A 23,353-nucleotide genomic window follows, 5' to 3' on the forward strand; every position below is an offset into this window, starting at 1 on the left:
ACTTTTCCAACTCCTTGCTGGGCCTTTGAGGAACAGAGAAAATAACACTGCCACTGATGAGAAAACTGGTGAAAGACAAGACAGGATGGTGAACAATTCTAACTGACTGAATCCTTGGCTTGTCTTCTTGATGATTAGTACTTTTTTTAAGTAGAGAATTTTCTACTCTTGTTATCACATTTCTCTAGCTTCAAGCTGCACTGTCCCTGACATATAATAAGACCACTTAGATTTGAAAATGTTTAGAAAAGGTATTGTTATGGGACAGAACTGCAAAAAACAGAGGGGCACGGTGTCCAGGACTAAGAGTTAATAAAAGCTAGCAATAACTAAAACCATTACAATTTCTGAACAGGTATGCTGTACCTGTTTTTGATTACACTGCTATTATTTACTTGAGACACCTTTGCACAAGGAAGAAATGATGTCCACAGTATGTCACTCTTTTTCTATGGCAATGCCAGTGGCAAGCAGAAGGATTAACCCTACTTTTTTATTGATATTGAAGTCCCCTACTGAACAATACATTCAGAGACATTGACATAGATAATAATGGGAGTAGATAAACAACTCTAAGTAACATTTGAAACCATCATGCTAAATTACTCCCATTTATAATGTGAATATGCTAAAAATTTTAGAGATTTTAATTAGAGAAGGTACAGAGTTTAAGAATCCTTGCTTAGATTTTCTGAATTTGTCGAATTTGCCACATCTACAAAATATTGTAAACAGCTTTCAAGAAAAGCATTTTCCAAGGGAATCGAAAACTCCTTGGGCATTAGAATAAAATTTTATCTGCGTAGACTCATTTATCTGTGGATGGAACATATGAATATAGCAGGGAAAATTACAAAGTACAGGTACATCAATATGAAATACAAATAAAATAATAAATCATGAAGATCACAGTGAATTCTTCTTAAAAGCAAAATGTTTCATTCTGAATTCAGGTGAAGGTCAGACCTGGCTCCTTTAGAGAAACCTACCTGCTCACATATAGTGTTACTTGGGGTCTACAACAGATCTGTCCCAGCACTATGGGACTTTATTCCACGGTGAGCTCAGAAAGCCTACGCTCAGATTTTTCAAAGTTGATTTCCTTGCTATATCCACCAGAGTTTAAGGTCCCTCTGAAAGAAGTGTAGCTCACAAAGAGCAAGACTGGTCTGAAAACCTAGCCAATATGAGGAGGATGAAAAGGAGCATGACCAGGGGCTTTGCTTCAGAACTGCTGCAAAACAAAAGCCCCAATGTAGACATAACCAAAGGCCACCATCTGCAGTTTTTGGCAGGCACTGAAGTTTTGATTCACCAGAAAATTCATATGAAAAAGAGAGGATAACCTCTCTTCACACAAATAGAATTCATGAGATGTGTACAGTGCCTTTCATGGAGTCCTATCAGCGTCCCGCAGCACTCATACTCAGAGCATTGCTCATAGCTACAGGAAATTAAAAGCTCAAGACACAGTTGGTGCTGTCTGACAAAAATGGTGAGCACGGGGACTGACACACTGCATTTGGGTCTGGATTTTAGGCAGAAGGGACAACTTTTTTTGGAACGCATGATCCTTAAAACCTGACATGAGACTGTTCCCTTATAAAATTGTGGACTCATGGAAGTCCTAGATATCTCAGTTATGGTCTCTGTGTCCAACTAACAAAATGACCGAGCTCAGGTTTCAAAATTCTCTTGACAGCTAAGAAAAAAACATCTTCTCCTGCCTACCTGTGGAAAAGATTCTACACTTTCACACTCTTTCACAACAAGTCTGATAGAAGGGAATGAAAAAGATTAGTTTGCTCACTGCGCTCATGAGAGAGTCCAGCACGCTGACAGCAAACGCGGTTCCACACGCAAAGGGCTGCGTGAGATACAGTTCTGTGTCGGGATCATCATCATCATCTTGGTCCAAGAACTGAACATTTGAATCATTTACTGAAAATAACAATAATAATGTTAAGAGTAAAATCAAAAGGTGCTTCTGGGTCACCAGCATGTGACCTTACACATCACACAGCCAAAGAAAAAGAAACGGCATGTGTCTGGAAACACAGACTTGTGTCTTTGACGTCACTGAAAATGAAATCAGGATGGATGTGAAAATGTGCATTTAAAAATCTGCTGCTCGTTATCTTGCTCCTAAGAGGTGGCACTCTTGCTCTTGACAGGTTCCTATCCCTTTCCTGTAAAGCAGCTTCGCGGCACCAGTTGGCTGCACTCAAAATGAGATACATTATGCTCTTGCATATTGAGACAGTCTCGGTATGTTGGTGGGGTACAGGGGCTGAGGCTGTATGCATGCACAGTGAACTGTTATCACAAGATACAAAGTTAGAACCCCATGGTAAAATAAAGGCTGTCAATAAAACTCTGATATAGCCCACAGGCATCTGTTAGATGTGCTGCTGTGATTCTTACTGGAGTGGTGCTAATGCACTTACAGCTTAAAAGAGGATAAACTGTCCCTTTAACATGCATCTATCTGAATGAATGAGCAGTTATTCTCTTGCAGCACTGCCTTTTTGTTCAAATATTTGTCTCTATAACTTCACTTTCTCAGCCACGAATTCTACATTAGCCAGTGTGAAAAAGAATCTACATCAGGCTGTATTAGAGAAAAGCCCAAATAAAGTAGTATTTGTCATTTTGACTTTGTCTGGCATTTCATTGTCACAGTTAAGCTCTCTGCCTCCAACTCATTCCAACTAAAAATAGTTGTTTCCTTGAGATCAGTGTATCAAGTGGATCATATTTCAAGAAATATTTCATTTCCATATTAGTCTCCCTCAGGCATGAAAGCACAGACTGCTTAGCTATGCCACTGAAATACCCTTCAACTTACTAAATGACAAATTAATTTCAGTTCCCATGCAAGAAAGGGAAATGAAAAACTTTTTGAGCATTTGAAACTGCACACACTGACTATATCCCTATTCCCCATGTGAGTATATCTCCTGAGCCAACCCAGCAAACTTTGAAAATAACATAACTGCTGTTAACTTGATCAGATGTCAGCTCTGGACTTCATAAATCAGAAATTCTTCTGCCTGCTATTCTGATCTTCCTTCTCATACAGTTTCAATCGTTCCCATATAGGTTTCTTATACATCCACTCCTTTTCCAAACTCTCTGTACTACTGTGCTTGCCATGTTCAGCTTACAAAACGTGAATTACTGCACATCAAACCTTATGATAGATGCCTACATGAGATGAGGACAGAAATTAAAATACTTGCCCTGATGCAATTGTTAAAACATAACACCTTAGTACTGTAAAAAGAGAAATGTTCTGCCCTGGGAATCAAAAGACTTTCATCCAAGAAAACACCAGGATCCAAAATACTTCTTTCTTTAGTACAATACCTATCAATTTAATCTCCAGATGCTTAAGCAATATAGTATTTGAAAGCCTGCTGTATCATTTCAGAATGTACTTTTTCAACAGCTTGTACCTCAGCTTAATTTCTAGTTGAGAGTGGGCACTATAGACAGTAGCATTGTTTTTCCCCTTCCATCTGGCAGACTAACACCTGACTCAGACACCGCGCTAGCCATGCACGGGGTCAGTTCCTGAGCTACAACAAATCTACTGTGAATTCTGCAGGTGTGTGTTTATCCTCAGTATCCTCATCTTCCTGATGCAAGTTAGCACGCTGGGATTTGTGGGCCAGGAGAGCTGGGTTTGAACGGGTGGTGCTGTGCCATAGGGAAAAGCTCATCAAACGCTGCTCCAAAGGCTGGTGAGAGCACCCTGTGTTGAGCAGGAAGAAGCTTGGCTGCTTCTCTACAGCTTCAAAACCTCAGCTTCTGAGAAAAATCCTACTCTACAATATAAACAAAAAAAATAGCTTGAAGGAAAGTAAGATGCTTGGGGTTTTTTCTGGTATCTTTTACTTCTTCTTGGACTTCCTGTGAAAAGCTGCTAAGGCATGTCCACCAAATTGACAACAGGCTGAAGTAACAAAAAAGGAAGAGAAAGAAGAGAGAAAAGGAGAGGAAGATTGGTGTAGGAGGGCGAGGGCCAGGGAGGTGGGGACTCAGGCCAAAAAAAATGAATTGGTGAGGAGGTGCTATGAAAACAGCCGGCAGGTCAGACGAGTGTGATCAAAGGTTTACTGATGCTGCATGAAAAAAAATCATTAAGAAAGACCAGAACAAGACAGTCAATTTCAACCAGAACCACAAATAAAACACATTCAAAGCAGTGCCATGAGGGTAGCCCCTCTGATACAGCCAGATAAATAAAGGAAAAGCTGATGACAGTAAGAACAACAACAGCAGAAAATAAGACAGTGATGTGAAGGAAAAAGGCACTTCTTACCCAGTTCAGTTATCATTAGAATGTGGGTTCCACTGTTTTTTTCCTGACTGATTGAAACCAAAGGCAGAAGTTTGCCAGGCTTAGCTAGTAAGTAAAGTATTTAGGGGGGAAGAAAGTACAGAAAGAGAATAAAGTAAGGGAAAAAGACAGGTAAGGCTCCAAAAATAAAACTGAAAAAGAAAACAGAAGGACAAAGGACCACAAATCAAGTTTGTATTTGCCATGAAAAAAAAACAGAACAGCTTTTGCACTTCACATCACACCACTTGACAACATAAATACCCACAGCTAGAGTGGAAATCAGAGTCTAGTTACCTACCATCATCATATTCTCAGGAGTGAAATATCTCATACTATTATACAGAGTTTGGTTACACATGATTAAGCAGTTTTGGACCATGAAGAAATAAACAAATGGCCTCTTACAATTGATTAAATGCACAGGAAATATCTGCTTATACTTACTCTGGCCTTTTTCCTTTTCTAACCTTAGCCCAAAGACCTCTGCTTGTTTGTTACACTATGCAAAAAGCATCTTATCTGATAGAATATTTATTTAAGAAAATGGAGAAAACCCAAAGGAGGAAAATATATTTCAGTTATTCAAATAAAGTGATCCAACTGTTATTAATCTTTCTTCAGAGAGAGTAATTCAAAACAGTTATCAAAAGAGAAAACATAGCATAAGATACAGTGTGGGTAATTTTTCTGTATCTGTGTAACAAGGAAAGTGGGAAAAAGACATGGGAATGTACACGGAAGGATAAAGGTTAGCTTTCCTTACCTAGCTCTGTTATAATAGGGATGTTGGCTCCTGTTGTAATGGAGGGTTGACGTAGAAGGCCATGGACTGGACTGTTGTCTGGAGATGTCCTATCCATCCCAGGGGGTGTAAAGCCTAAAAGGAAAAGAAAGAAAAGAAGAGAGAAAAATACAGAAAGTTTACAGAGGAAAAACTACATCCCCTCACCCCCCCAAAAAAAATCCAAAAGCAAACACCTTTCCTTTAACAGCAAAAAGAGTACTGTTTGTAAATGGTTGTACAACTATGAGGAACAAACTCCTTCCATTAGCCAGTTTTAGGTTGGATCAGAAATCAAGGTTGAAAATTATCTGTTTTCCAACAGCATTACCACCCAGATATGGTAGGGTTTTTGTAATTTTCATGTGTTACATTTATAATATGCACTTCTATGAGAATTGCAATTGTAGGAATACTAGGATGGAGGGTCCATTCTAAAAGACAAAAAAGATAGGATGAAAGTAAAAAGACACAGGTTTTCAAATGCTATTTGAAAGGATTGCTTGAAAAGAACTGGAAGGATTGACAATTTGAAGGAAACAAAGGTGGAAGAAGAAACATGTTGGAAGACACTCACAGAAAAAAATAAAATCTGGAGACCAGCAATATTCACCTTTAAAAAAGACTGTTTTCAACCAAATTCTCCACAGTTTGAAATGGAGCTCTTGACACTGAGCAAATTTCATCCTTTTTTTTTTTTTTCTTTAAACAAAAAATACCCAGGCAAAACCTTTTGAGTTTGACTGTAAGTGTTGAAAAACAGGTAGTTAGGGTAGTTATACAAAAGCCCATGCAAGAGCAGGATTGGAAATTCACCACTGAGACTAATGCATTCCATCTCTCTTTCCCAGTAAAGCTATAGAAAACATGGGAATGCTCATTTAATGTCATTGCAGACGTAAATGATTATGAAGCTAGAAAGTAACTTTATGGTTTCACATAGGCCAATATCAAGGCAGCATTTTTAGACAAATAGTTGTCTGCTAGGAATAAAATTGAACCAAGCTTACTTTAAACCACACTTAAAAAATAAAAAGACATTCCTTTTTTTTCTTTTTTTTTTTTGTCATATTACTCCAAGTTCTTTGATTTCACACCTGACATCCAGGGACAGACTTTTGTCACTAGTTCTGAATTGTCCACACACTTATTCTCAACTAACCACAACCAAATTAATTCCTAATTTAAACTAACTACCTTCTTACAGCATGGAAACTGTTTCACTCCATTAAATTCATTGATTCATTCACCTTTTCTGAACTCAGAGGAAGACAGTATGATATTATCTACCTTACCTTTCTCCAATTTGGGGACCAATTTACAAACCAGGAAATCTCTAAACTAAATTGTAGTTGTTAGCACATCATACTGGTTTTAAATTGTCTTAAGGACTTACAGTTCTCTTCCAGTGACAATTACATCACTCTTAAACTGCCCCCAAACTACAAGGACCACTGGATCTGGGCGTCTTGATTTAATGGGATTTAGTTTTCTCTTTCCATTCAACTATCCTTATGTTTTGTCTGTATCACATAGATAATACACAGGCAATAAAACTAGAATCACTTGGAAGAGACTTTCTTAGTTCTGGAGAAGGTACAGGTATGAATTTTATTCCATCACAAGCAAACTAGATGCAACATGGTGATTGTACAGACAGAACAGTTTAAAAAGGGAGTAAAAAGTCTACAAAGAAATTCCTCAGGACAAAAGAAATGGATATGGTATCTTCAACAGACTTGCAAGACAAAAGCATTATCACAGAGAAACCTAAGTTATTAAAGCAGTTCTATATAATATTACCAGAGGACCGAAAATCTTTAGAAAGTGTATTTCTTAGAGGCAATTGGAAATGTTAACAGTCAGTCATGTAATGTTCAGCACCTGTTGTGCTGAACTCCACAACACCAGCTTGGTGACAGAGAGCTGCAGTCCCAGCCAGTTTGGGTTTGCAGATGGTTCCTTGTATCTGGCAACATGACTGAGAGCTGTTTAGGCACTTTGAATGTTTACCTCTTCATGGCAGAGCCTGAGACTCCTCAGGCTCACCAGCTGAGTCTGACAGAGGTCCTTCAGTCACCACCTTATAAGTCGCAGGTAACACTGACACTCTCACAACATCAGAAAAATTAAAGTGGGACTCCATGGGGAGGAAATGCTATGTGAGGACAGGTGGGTGTTAGTGTGACACCTCCTTCTGCAGCACGATCCAGTGTTTTAAGTCTTGTGCTCTGTTATGGAATGCATCCTTTAGGAGATGCATGATACAACCTTTGTCACATTAGGAAAAGCTCAGGGGGTGCAGATTCTTTGAGCAGTAGAAGGAGCAGGTCCAGCTGAGTCCCCTGCTGAATTACAAGTCAAACTGGCAACAGCAACACTTTTCATGCTCACTTATCTAAGAGTAAATAAAACTAATATTGTTCTCACACACACTAGGATTGTACTTCTTGGAGCATCCCTAGAGGCTCTGCTTCTCCCTTTTTTCCTGAAGCCTTTCTCCCCCCATCTCAGTATGCACCACCCAAACCACATTCTAGTGAATCAGGCCCTTCAGGTGGTAGGAGCACAGCAGCATTTCCTTGCCAGTTAAAAGCAAATTGAAGTGAGTTAGTGTAACTCATCTAAATGTGCAAGCTCTTCTTGCTTCCCCTTCACTGCAATGTGCACACACACACACACACACAGACACGCACACTCTCCATCGAAGGCCATTTGTAGCCACCTCTCTAACCCTCAGAATATTTGTCTTCCTGGGATGGTGTCAGAAGATTGAAGTAAATGTGGCATTTTTGTTAGACACAGACTGTCAGAAGCTCTGTAATTGCACACTGCACACATAGTGCATTCAGTCTGAAATGCAGGAAGCATGTTAAAGGGATTGTGTTTTCTCCCTGAATGAAAAATAGATTCATGCCTTAACATTTTTCATCCTACTGTCCTGAAAGACGTGAGAAGTATCTGATAATTTAACTTCCTTGCTTGTATTTAATTCAGACACTTCTAGAAATTTACTTTTAAGAAATATAAAAATCTTGGAGTATTTTCAGGGAAAGAAAAACTGGTGTATTTGGGGATTCTGTGTGCTTATACTTGGAGTCACAAGCCACCAAACACCTTCAAGACACATTCCTGCTCCCAAGTCACAAACTAATTTCCTTACACAGGCTGTCTATTGTTTTCCTCCAGAAGAGAAAACAAACAAACAAACAAAAAAAGTGCAGGAAACTAACCTGCTTTATCAGAACTTTCATTTAAAGGCATGAAAAACTACAAGTGACAGCTGTGCAGATTCAGTGAATGTGACATTTTTGAGTTTCTTCAACTTGACAAGTAAACACCTTAAATCGGTAATGCTATATGCATAATACATGACCTGTATTTTGACATCCATCATCAAATGCTGACTTGAGAAAATACAGGTTTGTACGTCAAGGAATAGCACCCATAAAGCAGGGAGAAATTCAGGTCACAGGGTATTAGGAAAACTCTATTTCATTACAGAATCTGAAACAAGCTAAGGCATCAGATTTAAGATCCATTTTCAGCTGTGAAAAGATTCAATTCCTCTGCACAGAGCATTCATTTAGAAATGACATGCTCTCCTCACAGCGTCTTTTCATTTTCCTTTTCATATTCCATTTTCTCCTTCAGTCCCCAAACCTTGTTCCATTAATGCTCATAAAAATCGTAAAATAGGGCTGATAGTTGTGATCTTACAAACACAGTATCTCCTTGTTTTACAAACAACGAAGGGAGCTCTGCTTACAATTGCTTAACAGGAGCAACAGTAAAACTACAGTAAAACTCACATGCCTGTGCAAACCTGAGCACAGTGCCTGTGGAAGGAAATGCACAGACAGGGGGGACTTCAGGAGAAGGGAATTCTCTTTGCCAGCAATTAGGGGTAAAGCAAAAAGTTCCAGCAGTCACTGCATCCAGTACTAAACTGCTCTACTTGGTGAGTGGTTGACTTTGTATCACTTCAATTTGCTTTTTGTGTCTTGTTTTTGTTTTCCTCACTTATCAAACTGGTTTTACCTCAGCCCATGAGCTTTTTTCTCACTGTGGGACTTAGCTGTCAGTCACAGTCAACCCCCTACCACTGGCTACAGTGATAATCACTATGACATAGAGCTATAGAATCTTTCAGGTTCAAAGCGACCTTTAAAATCACCCCGTGCAACCAGCAACCCAGCACTACCAAGTCCACAACTAAACCACGTCACTAAGTGTCACCTCGAAATGTCTCCTAAATACTTCCAGGTATGGTGACTGCAACACTTCCCTGAGCAGCCTGTTCCAATGCTTGACAACCCTTATAGTGAAGAAATTTTCACAAATATCCAATCCAAACCTCCCCTGGCACATCTTGAGGCCATTTCCTTTCGTCCTTTCACTTATTACTGTGGAGAAGAGCCCTGGTACACCCAGCTCACTACAACTCCCTTTCAGGTAGTTGGAGAGAGCAGTAAGATCTCCTCTATCAAAATGAGGAAGCTTCAATAGGAGGCAGGCCACCCCTGTCTGTCTCTGAAACAAGACACTGCCAAGCAGGGGATTAAGAATATGATGGCTCTGAGAGGAACAGAGGTTTTGGGCTCCTGACATGCTCCAAATCAGTGAGGCCTGGCAGTCAGCAGTCACTGCTTCTGTCCTCCCTCCCTGAGAGGCAGGGACCCCCATGCCCTAACCCAGCTACCTGCTCTGAAGGAGTTTGAGCCCCTTGCAGTTCTCTGCAAAAAGCTGATGGTTCAACGTCTTGATTATGAGCATACAGCATTTCCCAGGCTCCTCTAAGATACTACTGCTCACAGAAGTAGGTGAAAAACAATCAATTGCATCAGGGGCAAAAATCTAAGTCTCAAGACGTTCTCATCTTTGTGAAAAGAGAACACAGGGGAAACTTCCTCCCTAACAGGAGACAAGCTCTTTTTACCAGGGGAAGCAGTTGCTCCCCTTCTCTGAGCTCAGATGGCCAGGTGGCTATAAAACATCTCTGTCCCTTACAAAATGCCACCTCCAAAGGGATGAGCAGCACTGGGCTCGTGAGCTCTGTGCCTCTTGAGCCAGGCTGCCCCATGGTGCTCCCAGGGAGGCACTCACTGTGTCTCAGCAGTAATGTGCAGCTGTTCTGAGATCCACAGTGGCACTGCAAAGAAGTTCAAAATCAAGGAATGCTGACATGGATAAACATGCCTTCTTTCCTCTGAAAGCACCACCAATTTTGCCCTGTTTATGTGTGAGCAACTGGCCTTACAGCCAAATGATCTGCTGCTTGTGCTGGCCATAAACCACTAATTTTTGTTTCTTTGCAGGTCACTTGGCTGAGTAATGTCCCACAAAATGCAGGAAAGTTTGCTCTTCATAGCGGTAAATATATTATTAAAGTTTACTGAGGGGACCAATAAAGGTTCACTGGGGTTTTAGTGTAGGAGGAAATTTATCCTGTGGACGTGCACTGCTTCTGTTCCACTAACTCCACCAAGACCCAGATGGACACATTCTCAAAAATGGATTTTATGCTACATTTATAAGGTATCTTCTGTTCTTAAGGACCATAATGGATCCTTTATGATTCTCTTCCTCTTTTTCTCTGTCCCCTTCTTCTTTGCCTCCCTTCCTTTTCAATGATACACGTTTTACAAAACTGGAACTCCGTGCAGGCAGAAGGCGCCATCCCAAACTGAAAATCCATTTGGCAGACCTAAAGATTGTGGCCTTGATATTAAAGCACCTTGTAAATTGATAGTGCCCTTTAAATAATGCTATTTTAGGGAAAGATGTAATGGCATTCACTGGGTGATATATGCACTAAAGTCCTCAAATATAATTTAAAAAGCATATATACATTCAGCTACCTCTGGTTCACCTAGGAAATATCACACAACAATAATATTTTGAGCGCATATGAATAACACGTAAGTGGTGAACTGCCAAACACACCCTCTACAAGTTATCATGCAAAAATATGGGACAAGTATTTTCATTAAGTAGAGCCAGCCAAAAAGATATAATTCTCAAAAAGGACCTCCCAGTTGTATCCCTTTGCTACTGTTTGCTGACAATGTCATTAATATTGCTGTGAATTCAATTGAATGATAGACTGTACCTGTTATTCTCTGAAGTAGAGCCCTTGGGTATACCTGCAAAGTTCAGCAGCAGTCATGCAGCTAAAGAGCTGCTGACATTCATGGGAATCTGTTACAGCCATTCAATTTAGAAACAATTCTAGCTCCAGTGTCCCATGGGGCCTGAGACAGAGAGTTGGAGCTTGGCCTGAGAACCTGGAAATCCTAAGTTCTGGCTTCAGTTCTGACTTTTACTGTGATTTGTGCTGAAGATCTAATAATGTCTTGGAGATTATCACTAAAAAAGATCTGGAGAAGGAGAGGAATGTGGGAGACCACATGTGACTACATAAGCTCCCAGCTCTCTCAGAGAGAGAGACAGCATCTCCAGAGATGCTTCAGGCCCAAACATAGGCCAAGGTAAATCTAGAGAGAGTGGAGGCTGTAAAAGGATGTCGTTCTCAACTTCAGCAACCCTCCAATGCTTTGGTACTGGAACAACACGTGGAGCTTTGAACTCTGAGAGACAGTGTCACAGAGAACCAGCTGCCACCTTCCTGCCAAGGAAGTGCTCTTCGCTAACGTCCCGTCCCTTCACTTTCTGCTGAATTACAGAAACTTACAGTGAAAATGTCCAAATCAAAGCTCTAATGGAAGCACAGGGCAGTGGGATCAATGCTAGTTTCCTCTCCCCAAAGTGTGAGAGCTATCCCTGGATGAGTTAGTGGCCCCATGTGCTAAAAGTGTAAATGATTTATAGGTCTGCTGGTTCTAGGGCTGCTCTAACAAGGTAGGATTAAGCTGTAAAAACAAAGATCAAGAGGACTGGAGTTTCATCATCTTGAGGTCTAGCATTGAATCACACCACATTGATTCCATTTCAATTGTGAACAGTATAATATATTAGAAAAGCGTAGTATTTTAAGCCTAGGGCAGAATAATGTAAAACTTAGAGGGGTTTGTTCACAGGTATCTATATAAATCTTTTGCCAGTTTAAGTGCCATTTTGAGTTTCACTATCATACACACCCCAAAAAGTGAAGTCCACCTGAAACTGCCTAGGCTTTTTGTTGTTGGCTTTGTAGGAAATTTTCCCCTTCACAAAATATTATGTGGTAATTACCCAAACCCTAACTCTGCCAAGGTTCACCACAGGCTCACACAACCCAAAACTACCAAAACAAATGGGCTTTCTCTACTAATGCTTTGCAGAGCACAACCTTAATGTTCACTTCTTGCTATTTTTCTCACTTTAAGTAAGATAATACGTAGTTACTAGCCGTAGCACTTCTCTCAAGTCTTCCTGAATGGAAACTCTATTTTTTTATAAAGTAAACAAAATTAAATTTCCCTTTTTTAGCTACTTTCTTTGCATTTTTTTTTAATTGTTCCTTCTCTACATTTGCCATTTATTAGTTTTCAAGACTAGGTGCTTCTGGGGCACAAAGATGGTAGCATCTAACTGTAGCAGACGTTTGTTGCTAAAATGACTTAGTACATAACAATGCCAAACTCCTTTCAGTTTAGTCATTAATCAACCCTGCATATTTAGTCCTCAGGCAAAAATAAATATGCTGAATAAAAATTTTATCAAATAAATTAAGTTATATTACCTAGTTTAGAGAGACAGGTATTCAATAACTAGAAACAAAATGGAAAACTCACCACTAAAAATTATATACTGGCATGTTAGATGAGCCCCTATGTTATGTCATAGTATCAAAAAAAATTAAATTTTTCCTTAGTGTAAAAGGAAGAGCAAAGCCAGATATCATAGCAAGTAATCAATTAAAATACTTGAAAAATAAAAGTAACAGTGTTGTCCAACATCTGATTGGCAACTACTGAAACATAAATTAAACAAATTTCCCATTGCTGCTTACGGGAAAATTATGCAGATTAGAATTTGATTAGGTTTATATCATGAGACTCAATTTGGACTTTTAATCTATTAAGCTCCAATAAATGAGGCATCTGAATAGCTCCCTTGAGCAGCAGCAGTAATAACGACAGCAGTCATTTCTTGGAATATGTATTCTGACAATTTCTTTAGCAGACGAGTCCACATCTTTAAGTACAATTACTTTGTAACTTCTACAAAAAATTCAGGTGTTTGCAGTGAGGAAATGGATACATACAAAATACTTAAACAGACATTTTATGATAATTAACATCTGTCACTCTCTTCTAGCAATATTGTTTTTCCATCAACTTGGACTTCCTTACGGTCAACTTCATGGTCTGTGTGGGCTAAATAGTGCCAGCAGACTTGCAAATTACTCAAGCTGGAACTGAGCTGGAAACCTATGGTAAAATGTCATTAATTTCTCTACAGGCTGGGTCAAAACTAAAGTCCCACATTCAAGGCTGTCTTGGGGATCAAAGATTGCACTGTGAAGGCTAAAGCTCCATTTTATCAAAGAAATCTGAATTAAATTCCCAGAGCTGAGCTTTGAGACAGGTTGGATTCAGATCAAGACCACCTCTAATTTATCTGGCAGGTATGCTTCATAGCCCTCCTGCATATTTCCTGCAGTCTAATCTGTTTGCAAGTATACAAAAGCTCCTCTCCTATATTACTCTATATTGCAAAATGCAACTCCTCAAAGCCTGCTGACCAGAGAGCACATTGTGCACATGTCCTCTTCTGCCAGATTTTACAAACCCTAGAGAAGCTTTTAGTGGACAGGTTGTCTTATGCACATAGTCAAGTGCCAGTAGGCAGGTGATTAAAAAAGAAATATATATGTAAGTGTTCTAAAAATTTCAGGGCTTTATTAAATGCTCATAGTGAAGGACCATGGATATTGCATGAATTCATGTGTGAATATATTTTCTTTAAAAGAAGCTTTAATATGGAATTTAATTCTGGCACTCAAGCTTTCGGCATGCCACTGCAAAGGTTTTCTGCAAGCCAAAACTTTTTACCAGGATGCCAAATTGAATATCATAAATAGGGGAAAAACCCCAATCATGCTCTTTGTCATTCGAATACTGCCTGTTGTAGCACACAACTTCAGAGTAGTATGTCTGTTAAAAACATCTTTGTACATATCATGTGTGAAAATGAGTATCAGGTTGATTTTAACTATACCAGTCTATAGAATACTAACTCAACCAACTTACCCTTGGAAAGCACAATAAATCACACAACCTTTTCTTTCTACTGCCTTTTTTTTTTTCCCTACCATTTAAAAAAACCCAAATACAAACTGCTCACTTGTAGAATCAGAAAGAATCTGAAGTAACTCTCTAATTGAGTATTCTTGAATGATGGAGCACTAGCAGTATATTAGCTACTTATAATACCTAAGGCTGTGTCAGCAAAACTGCCTGGAGATCAGCAGTGATAGCACTGGTATCACTCCTGGGTTCACCCCATCTGTAATGTGTGGGAACTCCTGCTTCAGTCAGAACCAAGAATTCAGAGAGCAGATGGCAATATCCAAAGCATACAGTCAGCAGTGTAAATAGAGGTATCTTGCTCAAATATACCAAGAAAAGAGAAAAGGTATTCAGAAAACCAATGAGGTAAAGTCTGCTCTTAAAAGAAAAATTCCATTGCTAAGTCTGCACTGTTTTGGCTCGCTGTCTTCCCCCTCCTACAAACATTAATCTTAAAAAGAAAATGAATTCCTTATCATGACAGAATGACTCATTATTTTATCGGAGTTTTTTTCCAGAATCTGTAAGAGTTTTGCTTACCTCTGACAGCTCAAATGTCTTCTTATATTTAAAGAAGTTATTAGCAGAAGTGTCTCTACACCAGCTCCTTATTTATTTAACTTATATGGGATCCAAAACACATTACAATAGCAAACAAGCTGTTAAAGACAGCGATAACAGTAAAATGTAATGTGGTATTCTTTAAGTAGTGAAAATTAAATGGCAATCACAAAATGTATGCTACAGTATCCAGTCACAGTACAGACATCCTAAAAACTTGCAGCAGTTTTTTGATGGGGTTTTGTTTGTTTTTTTGTGGTTTTTTGGTTTTCAGTATTGATTACTCATTATCATTCAAGCATCTAAATACTACTTTAATCTCTAGAAACACTTAATGCATTAATTTTCCAATCCATTATTGGTTAGTAGAGAGTTAAATGGGTTGAAAAAAATAAAATGTTTCCTTCCTTAATTTCATTGAAATAAAATTTAATTTAATTCATTCATTTAATTTCATTTAATAAATTCATTAATTTAATATCAGTGGAAATAGCTTTCCTTTCAATTAGGCATTTTGAATATTTCTGAGAGTCTTTAGTTTATTTATTATTATTTGACAGGATTCTGAGAATATTCAAGTTGCAGTGTGGACTTTTGTTGATAGTGAAGTAGTTCAAGAAGTGGTGATTTTGGTCTAATCTAAAATATAAATCTGCAGATAAATTTTAAAGACCAATTTACATGTGATACAATGAGCAAGCTTCCATAAAAAAAAAACTACACACAGTCCAAATTTTTAGAAGCACTCTGTCTATAAAATTCAATCTATATCTTCCACTGAAAATGGAAGAATATGTCCAGACAGATAAGTTTACATTGCCATTAAAGAACTGGAGATTTAATTAGAAGTTAGAATAGAAACAATTTGAAAATTATTGAGGATTTACAGCAGATATATACAGTTTCTAAAATATACCACTGAATATGGTAAAGAAAATGGCCAAGCACCTGTTCTGAATTTGATTTTCTTTACAGCATAAACTATTTTTGAGCAAGCTCACACTTGTGGCTAATGGCTTAAGAATGCAACTATAGCGTTGTTAGTCCTATTAATCTGTCCTCAAACCAGTAAGAACCAAGGTTTTCTCAGGCTGCACACTACACTGCCTGATTGCAGTCTCTTGTTCCTTCTTTTAGTTGTTCCTGTCTTTGCCTGCACTTGGGGATGCATTGCTAAGTCACAGAACAGACTGGAAACCCTAGAAACTTAGGAAACCCTACATGGCCATACAATCATACCATAAGCCTGTCTATGCATTTAAGAAAAAACTCTCTCAAACTTGCAGAAAAGATACATGCTGTTAACACTGTAGGGATATTTTCCCTCTCACTACTAACCAGCAATCATCCTCCTAAACTAGTATTTAGAGTATTCGACAATTGAAATTGAATACAAAATTTAAGCAAGCAACCAAACTTCAACATGAACGGTGGAACCTCCATTATATTTCCACAGGATCTACTTCAAAGTTCTAAGGAAAGTTTGCAAAAGATCACATATTGCTATGACGTTACAGACATTTTGTAAGATCTCAATCTTGTCTCTAAATAAGCCACTACAATTCCCATCAGCCATTGGCTTATTTGGGTACGTAGAATGGAAGTTAATTACAGGAACTAGTTCAGAACTTTCTTCAACAAGAATTCCTACCATACCGTTTACAAGTAATTTACTTTTTCAGCTCTGATTTGTTCAGATGTTGAAAAGCTGTAAAAAATGCATTATTAGGAGCACAACAATATTGACTCTCCAACAAAGTCTGTGCCTCAAGTCAGCCTGAATATCCCATTCTGCAGATGCTGAAAGAACTAGCAGGTTCTTGATAACCAGCAGCTAACAAGCTTTTTAAAAATGTCTTTTATGGAAAGTGTGGGCTGCCTCATATTTAATCAAGTCAAACTTAAATTAACAAGTCTGTCTTGAAAAGAGAATGCCAAGAATTTTATAAATCTTATCTAAAGCTGTCAAAGTTCTGCAAATCACTAGCCGGTGATAGACTCTGCTTTTCTGCTTTGGAGATCACAGACTAGGATTTAACTGCAAAGAACAAAAATCTAGCTTTCTCCTGTAATGCTATCAGGCTGGCAAAGTCTGCTAGATGCTGATGCTTTGGATCTTCTTCCAAAGTAAAGCAAAACCAGTGACACTGATCTCTGGAAAAACTCCATCACCTTTATGAATATAAATAACCATTTATTAAGCAAACAATACGTAGTGAAGCAAAGAAAGACACCAGAATTACGCTCATGAGGCTGCCTGCTGTGGTACATTACTTTCAAACTATCCTGTATTCCTGCAATATATTATCTATATGTTCCATTTTCTTGAAGTTATCTTCATAATCAAGACGCTATCACAAGTATCGTGGGCACTGGAACTATTTTTAATTTTCATTTAAAGAGCAATTAAAGAAAGACAATGGATACACAAGATAATAAAGTAAGTGATTAGCAGCATGCAAATGACATAGGCTTAATGATAATACCCTGTTCTATTCTCCAAAGGGCCTGTTGAGAGAAACCCTTCCTACATGTGGTTGTGCAGCTAATGTGCCTCAGCCTACAATTACAACATTGCTGACACCATTAACCACTGAAACAACATCACTTCATGAAATCCTTGTTGTCTCATTAAAATGCAAAGGGTCAGGTAATTTACCAGCATTGTGTGTCTACTTTTGTTGTGGGTAATTAGCAAGCATTACCCAGCAAGGACTCCTACTGGGAAATAGTTAAACTGTGAAATATTAAAAAGAATTTTTTATATTTGATAGGAATTTGAAAGATTTAGAATTATAACCTCAACATACCTTTGTATTGAAAGCCATGAAACACAGACCTTTTACACATTTAATGTCGTAAGATTTTCATGGTTGGTTATTTTTGAAAATTAACTTCAAACTTCTGGTTTAAAAATTTTTCTTAGTATAATTGGACCTAGATACACATCTTCTTATGGAATTAAGAACTTTTAGAAAATACACAGAGGGAGATGCAAAACACCTTACAGTTTCTTAAAGACTTACATGTGGTTTCTTAAAAATCGCTTTTTTTTTAAAGTTAAAACACACAGGTTGGTACAGTGCATTCTAATACTCACATTCCCCCTCGTCTTGCTAATTGCAGCCTCATATCACTATCTAAGGGAACCTTGATAACATTCACTATTGGCTTACATCTTGTCAGGGAGCAAGAATGGTCTCTTATTCTTTAAATGGAAGTTTTGGAACATAAAACACATTCCAATAAAAGTGAACAGAAAATTATGAATTCATTAAACTACTTTGGTATCTTGTGCTATATATAATATTTATATTCCAACTACTGTAAAATATGCTTTAATATCTTTAGGCAACTCTAAGGACTTAAATATTTATAAAATGGCTAAAGATAAAGTATAGCTCTCTTATTCCTACATACAGATGATGTAAGGCATGCAATCAAAGACAATAACACTTTCAACCCATTTGTCATCTTAAAGGAGCCTTTCAACTTCAGATCCCTTGTGTGCAATCTACATAAGAGTTGTTGCCTACATAGGCAACTCCAGAGGAGCTTGCTCCTTAAAAACTACCAAGAGTGCTATACTTCACATAAAACAGGGTTTTCTGAAAATGGAGACAAAACTATAAATTTGCAGGGAAAACAGCTCCAAGTGGGGCTTCAAAATACTGCTGTATTTATCTCTGGGACATCTGGGAACAGGAAGCATTTTGATTTAATATTTCATAACATAGAGGCAATTGCTTCCTTGCCTGGTGTATAATTAATGCTCATAAAAAGAGTGCTTTTTTTTTTTTTTTTTTATTCCTCAGCATCAGAAATGCACAAAATAGTACACCTTCATAATAGGGGGTTTGCTTTTGAGATGCTGAACAGCAAATAATAATAAAATTGAGTTATCATAAATTTATAACAGTTTTGGGATGCTTAAATATAGTCTAAGTGTGAGATCGCCTATTTGATGTACTGTATTATCTACCTCCTTCATCCTGTTTTATTTTTCTCTGGCTGAAGCAGAAGATATTTTAAAGTACAAGAGGAAGAAGCAATTGAAAAACTTAAGGGTATTTGGGCTAGGGCCTTACAGCATTTCTCAAATACAGAGAAACTGTGTCCAAGGAATGTGTCCCTCCAGCCATTCATCCAGCACATTTTTAATGTTTTATAAGCAATAGAATTGAAAACCCTCTTTTGTTACTAGCTTTTCTTTCAGGAAAGCTTTGAGAGAAGTGGGAAGCTACTTTGTATGCTTAATTCCAGTAGGCAACATTGGTGTCCAGGTGCAAGGAAAGGTACCAAAAAATGTGAAGGTTGCTGCATGGGATTCTTTCTGTCAATGGTTTCATGTGTAGACTGGAAGCCCAGCAAGGTCCTACCAGAGCTGGTTTCTACAGCACAGGAAAAAAATTAAGTGAAATGCCTCTCTCCCACCCAGTCTCTTTAGTTTATTTAAGTCCAAATCTTGCAAAGACCTGCACATAATCTAACTTTACACAGGTGGACAGTGTCATAGAAGTCAGAGAGATTTATTAACCTGTATAACATTGAGCACATAAGTTTTGGAACAAGCAAGGCATCAGATTGTAAACTTGCCAGGGCAAAGGCCGTATTTTATTCTTGTATATATCAGGACTATGACAACAAGCTCTTAATTCCATCTAGAGCTCCAGTGTGCTACCATAAAATAAATAACAGCTATCAGCTGGTCCATCTAGTTCAGCAGGATAAGGAATTATGTGCATGTTGCAGAAAGGTAATACTGAGTTATTTATCACAGTGACCTGATCTTCAAAAATTAGAATATTTTTTGTGAGTAAATAGTGATATGGGACATGTCTGGCCCTCATCTCATTTTTCAGTTATTACTTCATTACTTAGGATGGTCAGCCTATGTTTTGAAAAGTGCTAATGAAACCAAACTACAACAAATACTTTAAAATTCAGTTAGCTAAAAAAAAATAATCATTCAATCAAGAAGAAAATTTTGTTAATTGGATTTTTGGTTTTTTACAACAACTTATGCTAATAAAAATACAAGGAACATTCAGAACCCACTACAAAAACATCCATATTCAGGTGTTAACTCTTACACTAAACTACCAATCCTGCAAACCAATCCTGATGTCAATGAAAAAAATAATTTTTGAAAATGTGACTGGTAGGACTGATATTGTCTTGGAGAATATCTTTCAAAACATCTGTGTGAACTAGGTAATCATGAGCTAGCTTTAGGTTTAACAAGCATTCTGCAGTCTAAAAGACAGTGATATACAACTACACACAGGAATCTAAGTGTTGAAAAGAATAAAGCTAATGTTACAGCTCACTCTGACATTTTTAAAACTACCCCAAAGCTTTCACTTTCAGCCAGCACTATTCATTTATTTATTTTTAATATTACATTTAACATTCTACATTTACTTATAAGCTTTCCTGAGGTGGTTAAGTAGCTCCTTAAATTCTGCAATTTTTTAGTGCAGCTAAACAGAGTTTGATTTTCTGTATTTGAAACCAAGGCTCTTTATTCCTACGTTTTCATGAAATACAACAAATTAAACAGGAAATAGTGCTGCAGTTGTCACAGAATATTGAATTCCATAAAAATCTAAAAATTAACTTCATCTATGATTATCCAAACCTATATTCTGAAATATAAACTTTAAACCTTATGACAATAAAATAAGAGAACTAAGATTCAACATTCACTAAACCCCCCCCCTTCAGGAATAAAGCTATTGCTTTGAATTTATAAAAAGTTTTCTCTAACAGCATTAGAATACGGTTTCTAACAGCATTAAAATACAATAATCTCTGAAAATGGCACAAAAACTTTGCTAACAAAGCACTTCAAACAGTATTTATACTTTCCCCTTATTTAAGATTTTTCTCTCATTTTCAATCCCTATAACATGGTTGTTCTGCCTTTTGCAAACATTTCAGAGATAAAGCAATCAAGATTTATTGGTCAGTAGAGGTGGAAGAGTACATATCATCTGCAAGCACAATGGAAAACGGATCTCAAATTCATTTTAGTTAACAAATTTCTTGCAGCAAATAGTGAGACTAAGTTCATAAAACTTTGCAATGATGTAAGAATTAATGATCCCATTGTGAAATAAATCTTATGAATCCCTGTGGTTGTTTCTGTCCTTTCAATCAAAGTTTAGGACAGCTCCAACAAAAGGTGACAATGAAGTCATAAGTGATTTTTGAAGGAACTGAATCAAATGAAATGAAACTTGTACAGGGCTGTTTTACTTTGGGCAATCTGTTACACTTGAAAGTCAGTGTGTAATATTCTGAGTATGTTTACTTGATTTTATAGGATTTTCCCCAGAAGAATCCTGCCAGGATGTATGAAATGTATTACCCAGGAGTTCATCCAATCTTCATGTTTTTCTCTTTATTCTTTCTTGTTGGAGGATCTATTATGAGAACAGTAAATGAAGGCCCTAAAAAGATCTCTCATGTGTTGAAATAGTGTTCCTAGGGAAAATTCTCATAAGTTGAAGTCATTCAGAAAACAGCTGCAATTGTTACTTTGCTGAAATACATCTACACTGCTGTACTGTGATCGGTCTTAGAATGTCTATGGACAAAATGTTACTACACAGCCTCCCCTTTCTGTACTTTAGACCTGCTTGGAGCTATAAGATCACTTTTCTTTATTGTTTAGTAAGTGTTTTTTAATGAAATGTACTGCTCTTATTATATAAGACTCAAAATAAGCGCTAAATCACTATCCAATAAAAGAAAATTATTGAGTTGGATATCTAAAGTTACTACCCAGAGGCTACTTTGGTACAGTATTTATAAATCTCTAAACAGTTAGGTATAATTGTCTTTCTGGGTTTTGGGAAGAAAGCCAAATAGCAGCTTTAGTTACAACTGAAGATAAATATTTTGTGTTGGGCCATGTTCATCTGGTGGATAAAATAACAAGTAAAATTCCCACAAAGTAGGACTCTAAGAAAAAATAAAAGAAACATGAAAAACTAAAAGGGGATAGTCAATAGATGATACTTGAAGAAGAAAGGATAGAAATGTCAACAAAATGAAGGGAAGGAAAATTACTGGAGGTCTCCCAGCTTGACAGTCAGGGCAGAACCCATCACATACTCAGTCCTCCTGGGTGCTTTGGAAAAATGTTATGGCTGAGGAGCATGTGCTATGACTATGAATCTAATATTCTCTGGTCTGCTCTCCAAAATACTTCTTGATGAAATAATCTCAATTTCTGTTTGAGGGAACAGAATGAGAAACAGAAAGGACAACAAAAACCAATCTCCAATACCCAGGGATGACCTTTCTCTCCAACAAAACCACACACCTCTTTACAGCTCTTTCTAGGAAGACAATCAGTCAAGATCTGTAAGAGGAAATCAAGACAAGCACAACCTTTCCTGTTCATAAATAAAGCATTTGGTTGAGTTTATAAATAATTTTGTGAAGAGGTGGGTCAAGGTCCCACTTTACAGCATTCTGAACTTCAAAATCTGAGGTATCTTAGTGAAACTAGTTTTCTGCAGCTTCAGTGGGATACACTTTGGCCTTTCTGTCCTTGGAATCTAGGTTCTAGGTCTCCCAAAGGCAATAAACTGCCCTGATGATTTCCAAAAGCCCATTTTCAGGACATTAGAGTCCGCAGCCCTGACCTCTAGCAAACCTAGGGAGCTGCCCAGTCAGTTTTGAAAAGATCAATGCAGACAGCCCTGAAAACACTTTCAACATGAGAGCTTCAAACAGCACAGGTTTAATTTGAAAGACCTTCTTGTTCTTTTTGAGTAGAAGTACACATTTTATGTAAAGGAGACCAGAAAATCCTTTCAGAACTGTTAGTAAGCTTTCCTTCCTAAGGAAGACAGCTTGTTTGCACACACAGTTCTGCGTAGCCATGCGTTTGGTCGTATGCTTCCAGACAGCTGATGATGAACATAGATTTGACAACTTAGATAGTTTACTGCCATCCCCTCTGGATATGCCAGGTCATTTGTAGCTCTGGTCCAGATTATTATTTTTTTCCTGTGTCTTGGAACTTTGAGTTGATTTTTCTTCTGTGGAAGGTTGAGGCAGAGCACTGTGCCTGGATAAGATGCAATTCTGGCCGGATAAGTTCCAACCCAAGATAGGCAAGCCAGAGGACAAAAATCCTGCAGCAGTACTTATGGAAGGTCCAGATAATCACTGTTAACCAGTTCAAAACCAGGGGATATTTTTAACACCATAAGTACTATCCAGTACTTCGTTCCTGTATGAGAATGGCTGTGTGTGTTTTATGTTCATCTTGAACCAGTAATGAGAAAATCCTTTGTTGATGCAAACCAGATTAACTGAGATCTGATTTTTCAGCAGTTAACTTAATCCATGGAATTGCTAGCCCTATTGTTGTAGAGATTTCCCTTTCAGCAATGTTTGCTGTCCCAT

At 37.8% G+C, this 23,353-nt stretch overlaps 1 protein-coding gene across 11 annotated transcripts in view; it reads right to left on the bottom strand.

Annotated features, from left to right (window-relative positions):
• The window catches only part of KCNMA1 (potassium calcium-activated channel subfamily M alpha 1), a 427,658-nt gene that overhangs the window by 16,775 nt on the left and 387,530 nt on the right, over positions 1 to 23,353 (bottom strand). For 7 of the 11 annotated variants that reach the window (XM_062496670.1, XM_062496669.1, XM_062496668.1 and 4 more), the window contains 2 exons: positions 5,112 to 5,225; positions 1,811 to 1,941 (listed from right to left, as the gene is read on the bottom strand). In XM_062496670.1, the coding sequence (XP_062352654.1) occupies positions 1,811 to 1,941; positions 5,112 to 5,225 (245 nt within the window). Of the gene's footprint in view, positions 1 to 1,810; positions 1,942 to 4,327; positions 4,412 to 5,111; positions 5,226 to 23,353 lie in introns of all 11 variants that reach the window. The other 4 variants (XM_062496663.1, XM_062496661.1, XM_062496664.1 and 1 more) reach the window with 1 other exon arrangement.

This window comes from Cinclus cinclus, chromosome 7 (assembly GCF_963662255.1).
Source record: "Cinclus cinclus chromosome 7, bCinCin1.1, whole genome shotgun sequence".
Classification (NCBI taxonomy): Eukaryota; Metazoa; Chordata; class Aves; order Passeriformes; family Cinclidae; genus Cinclus; species Cinclus cinclus.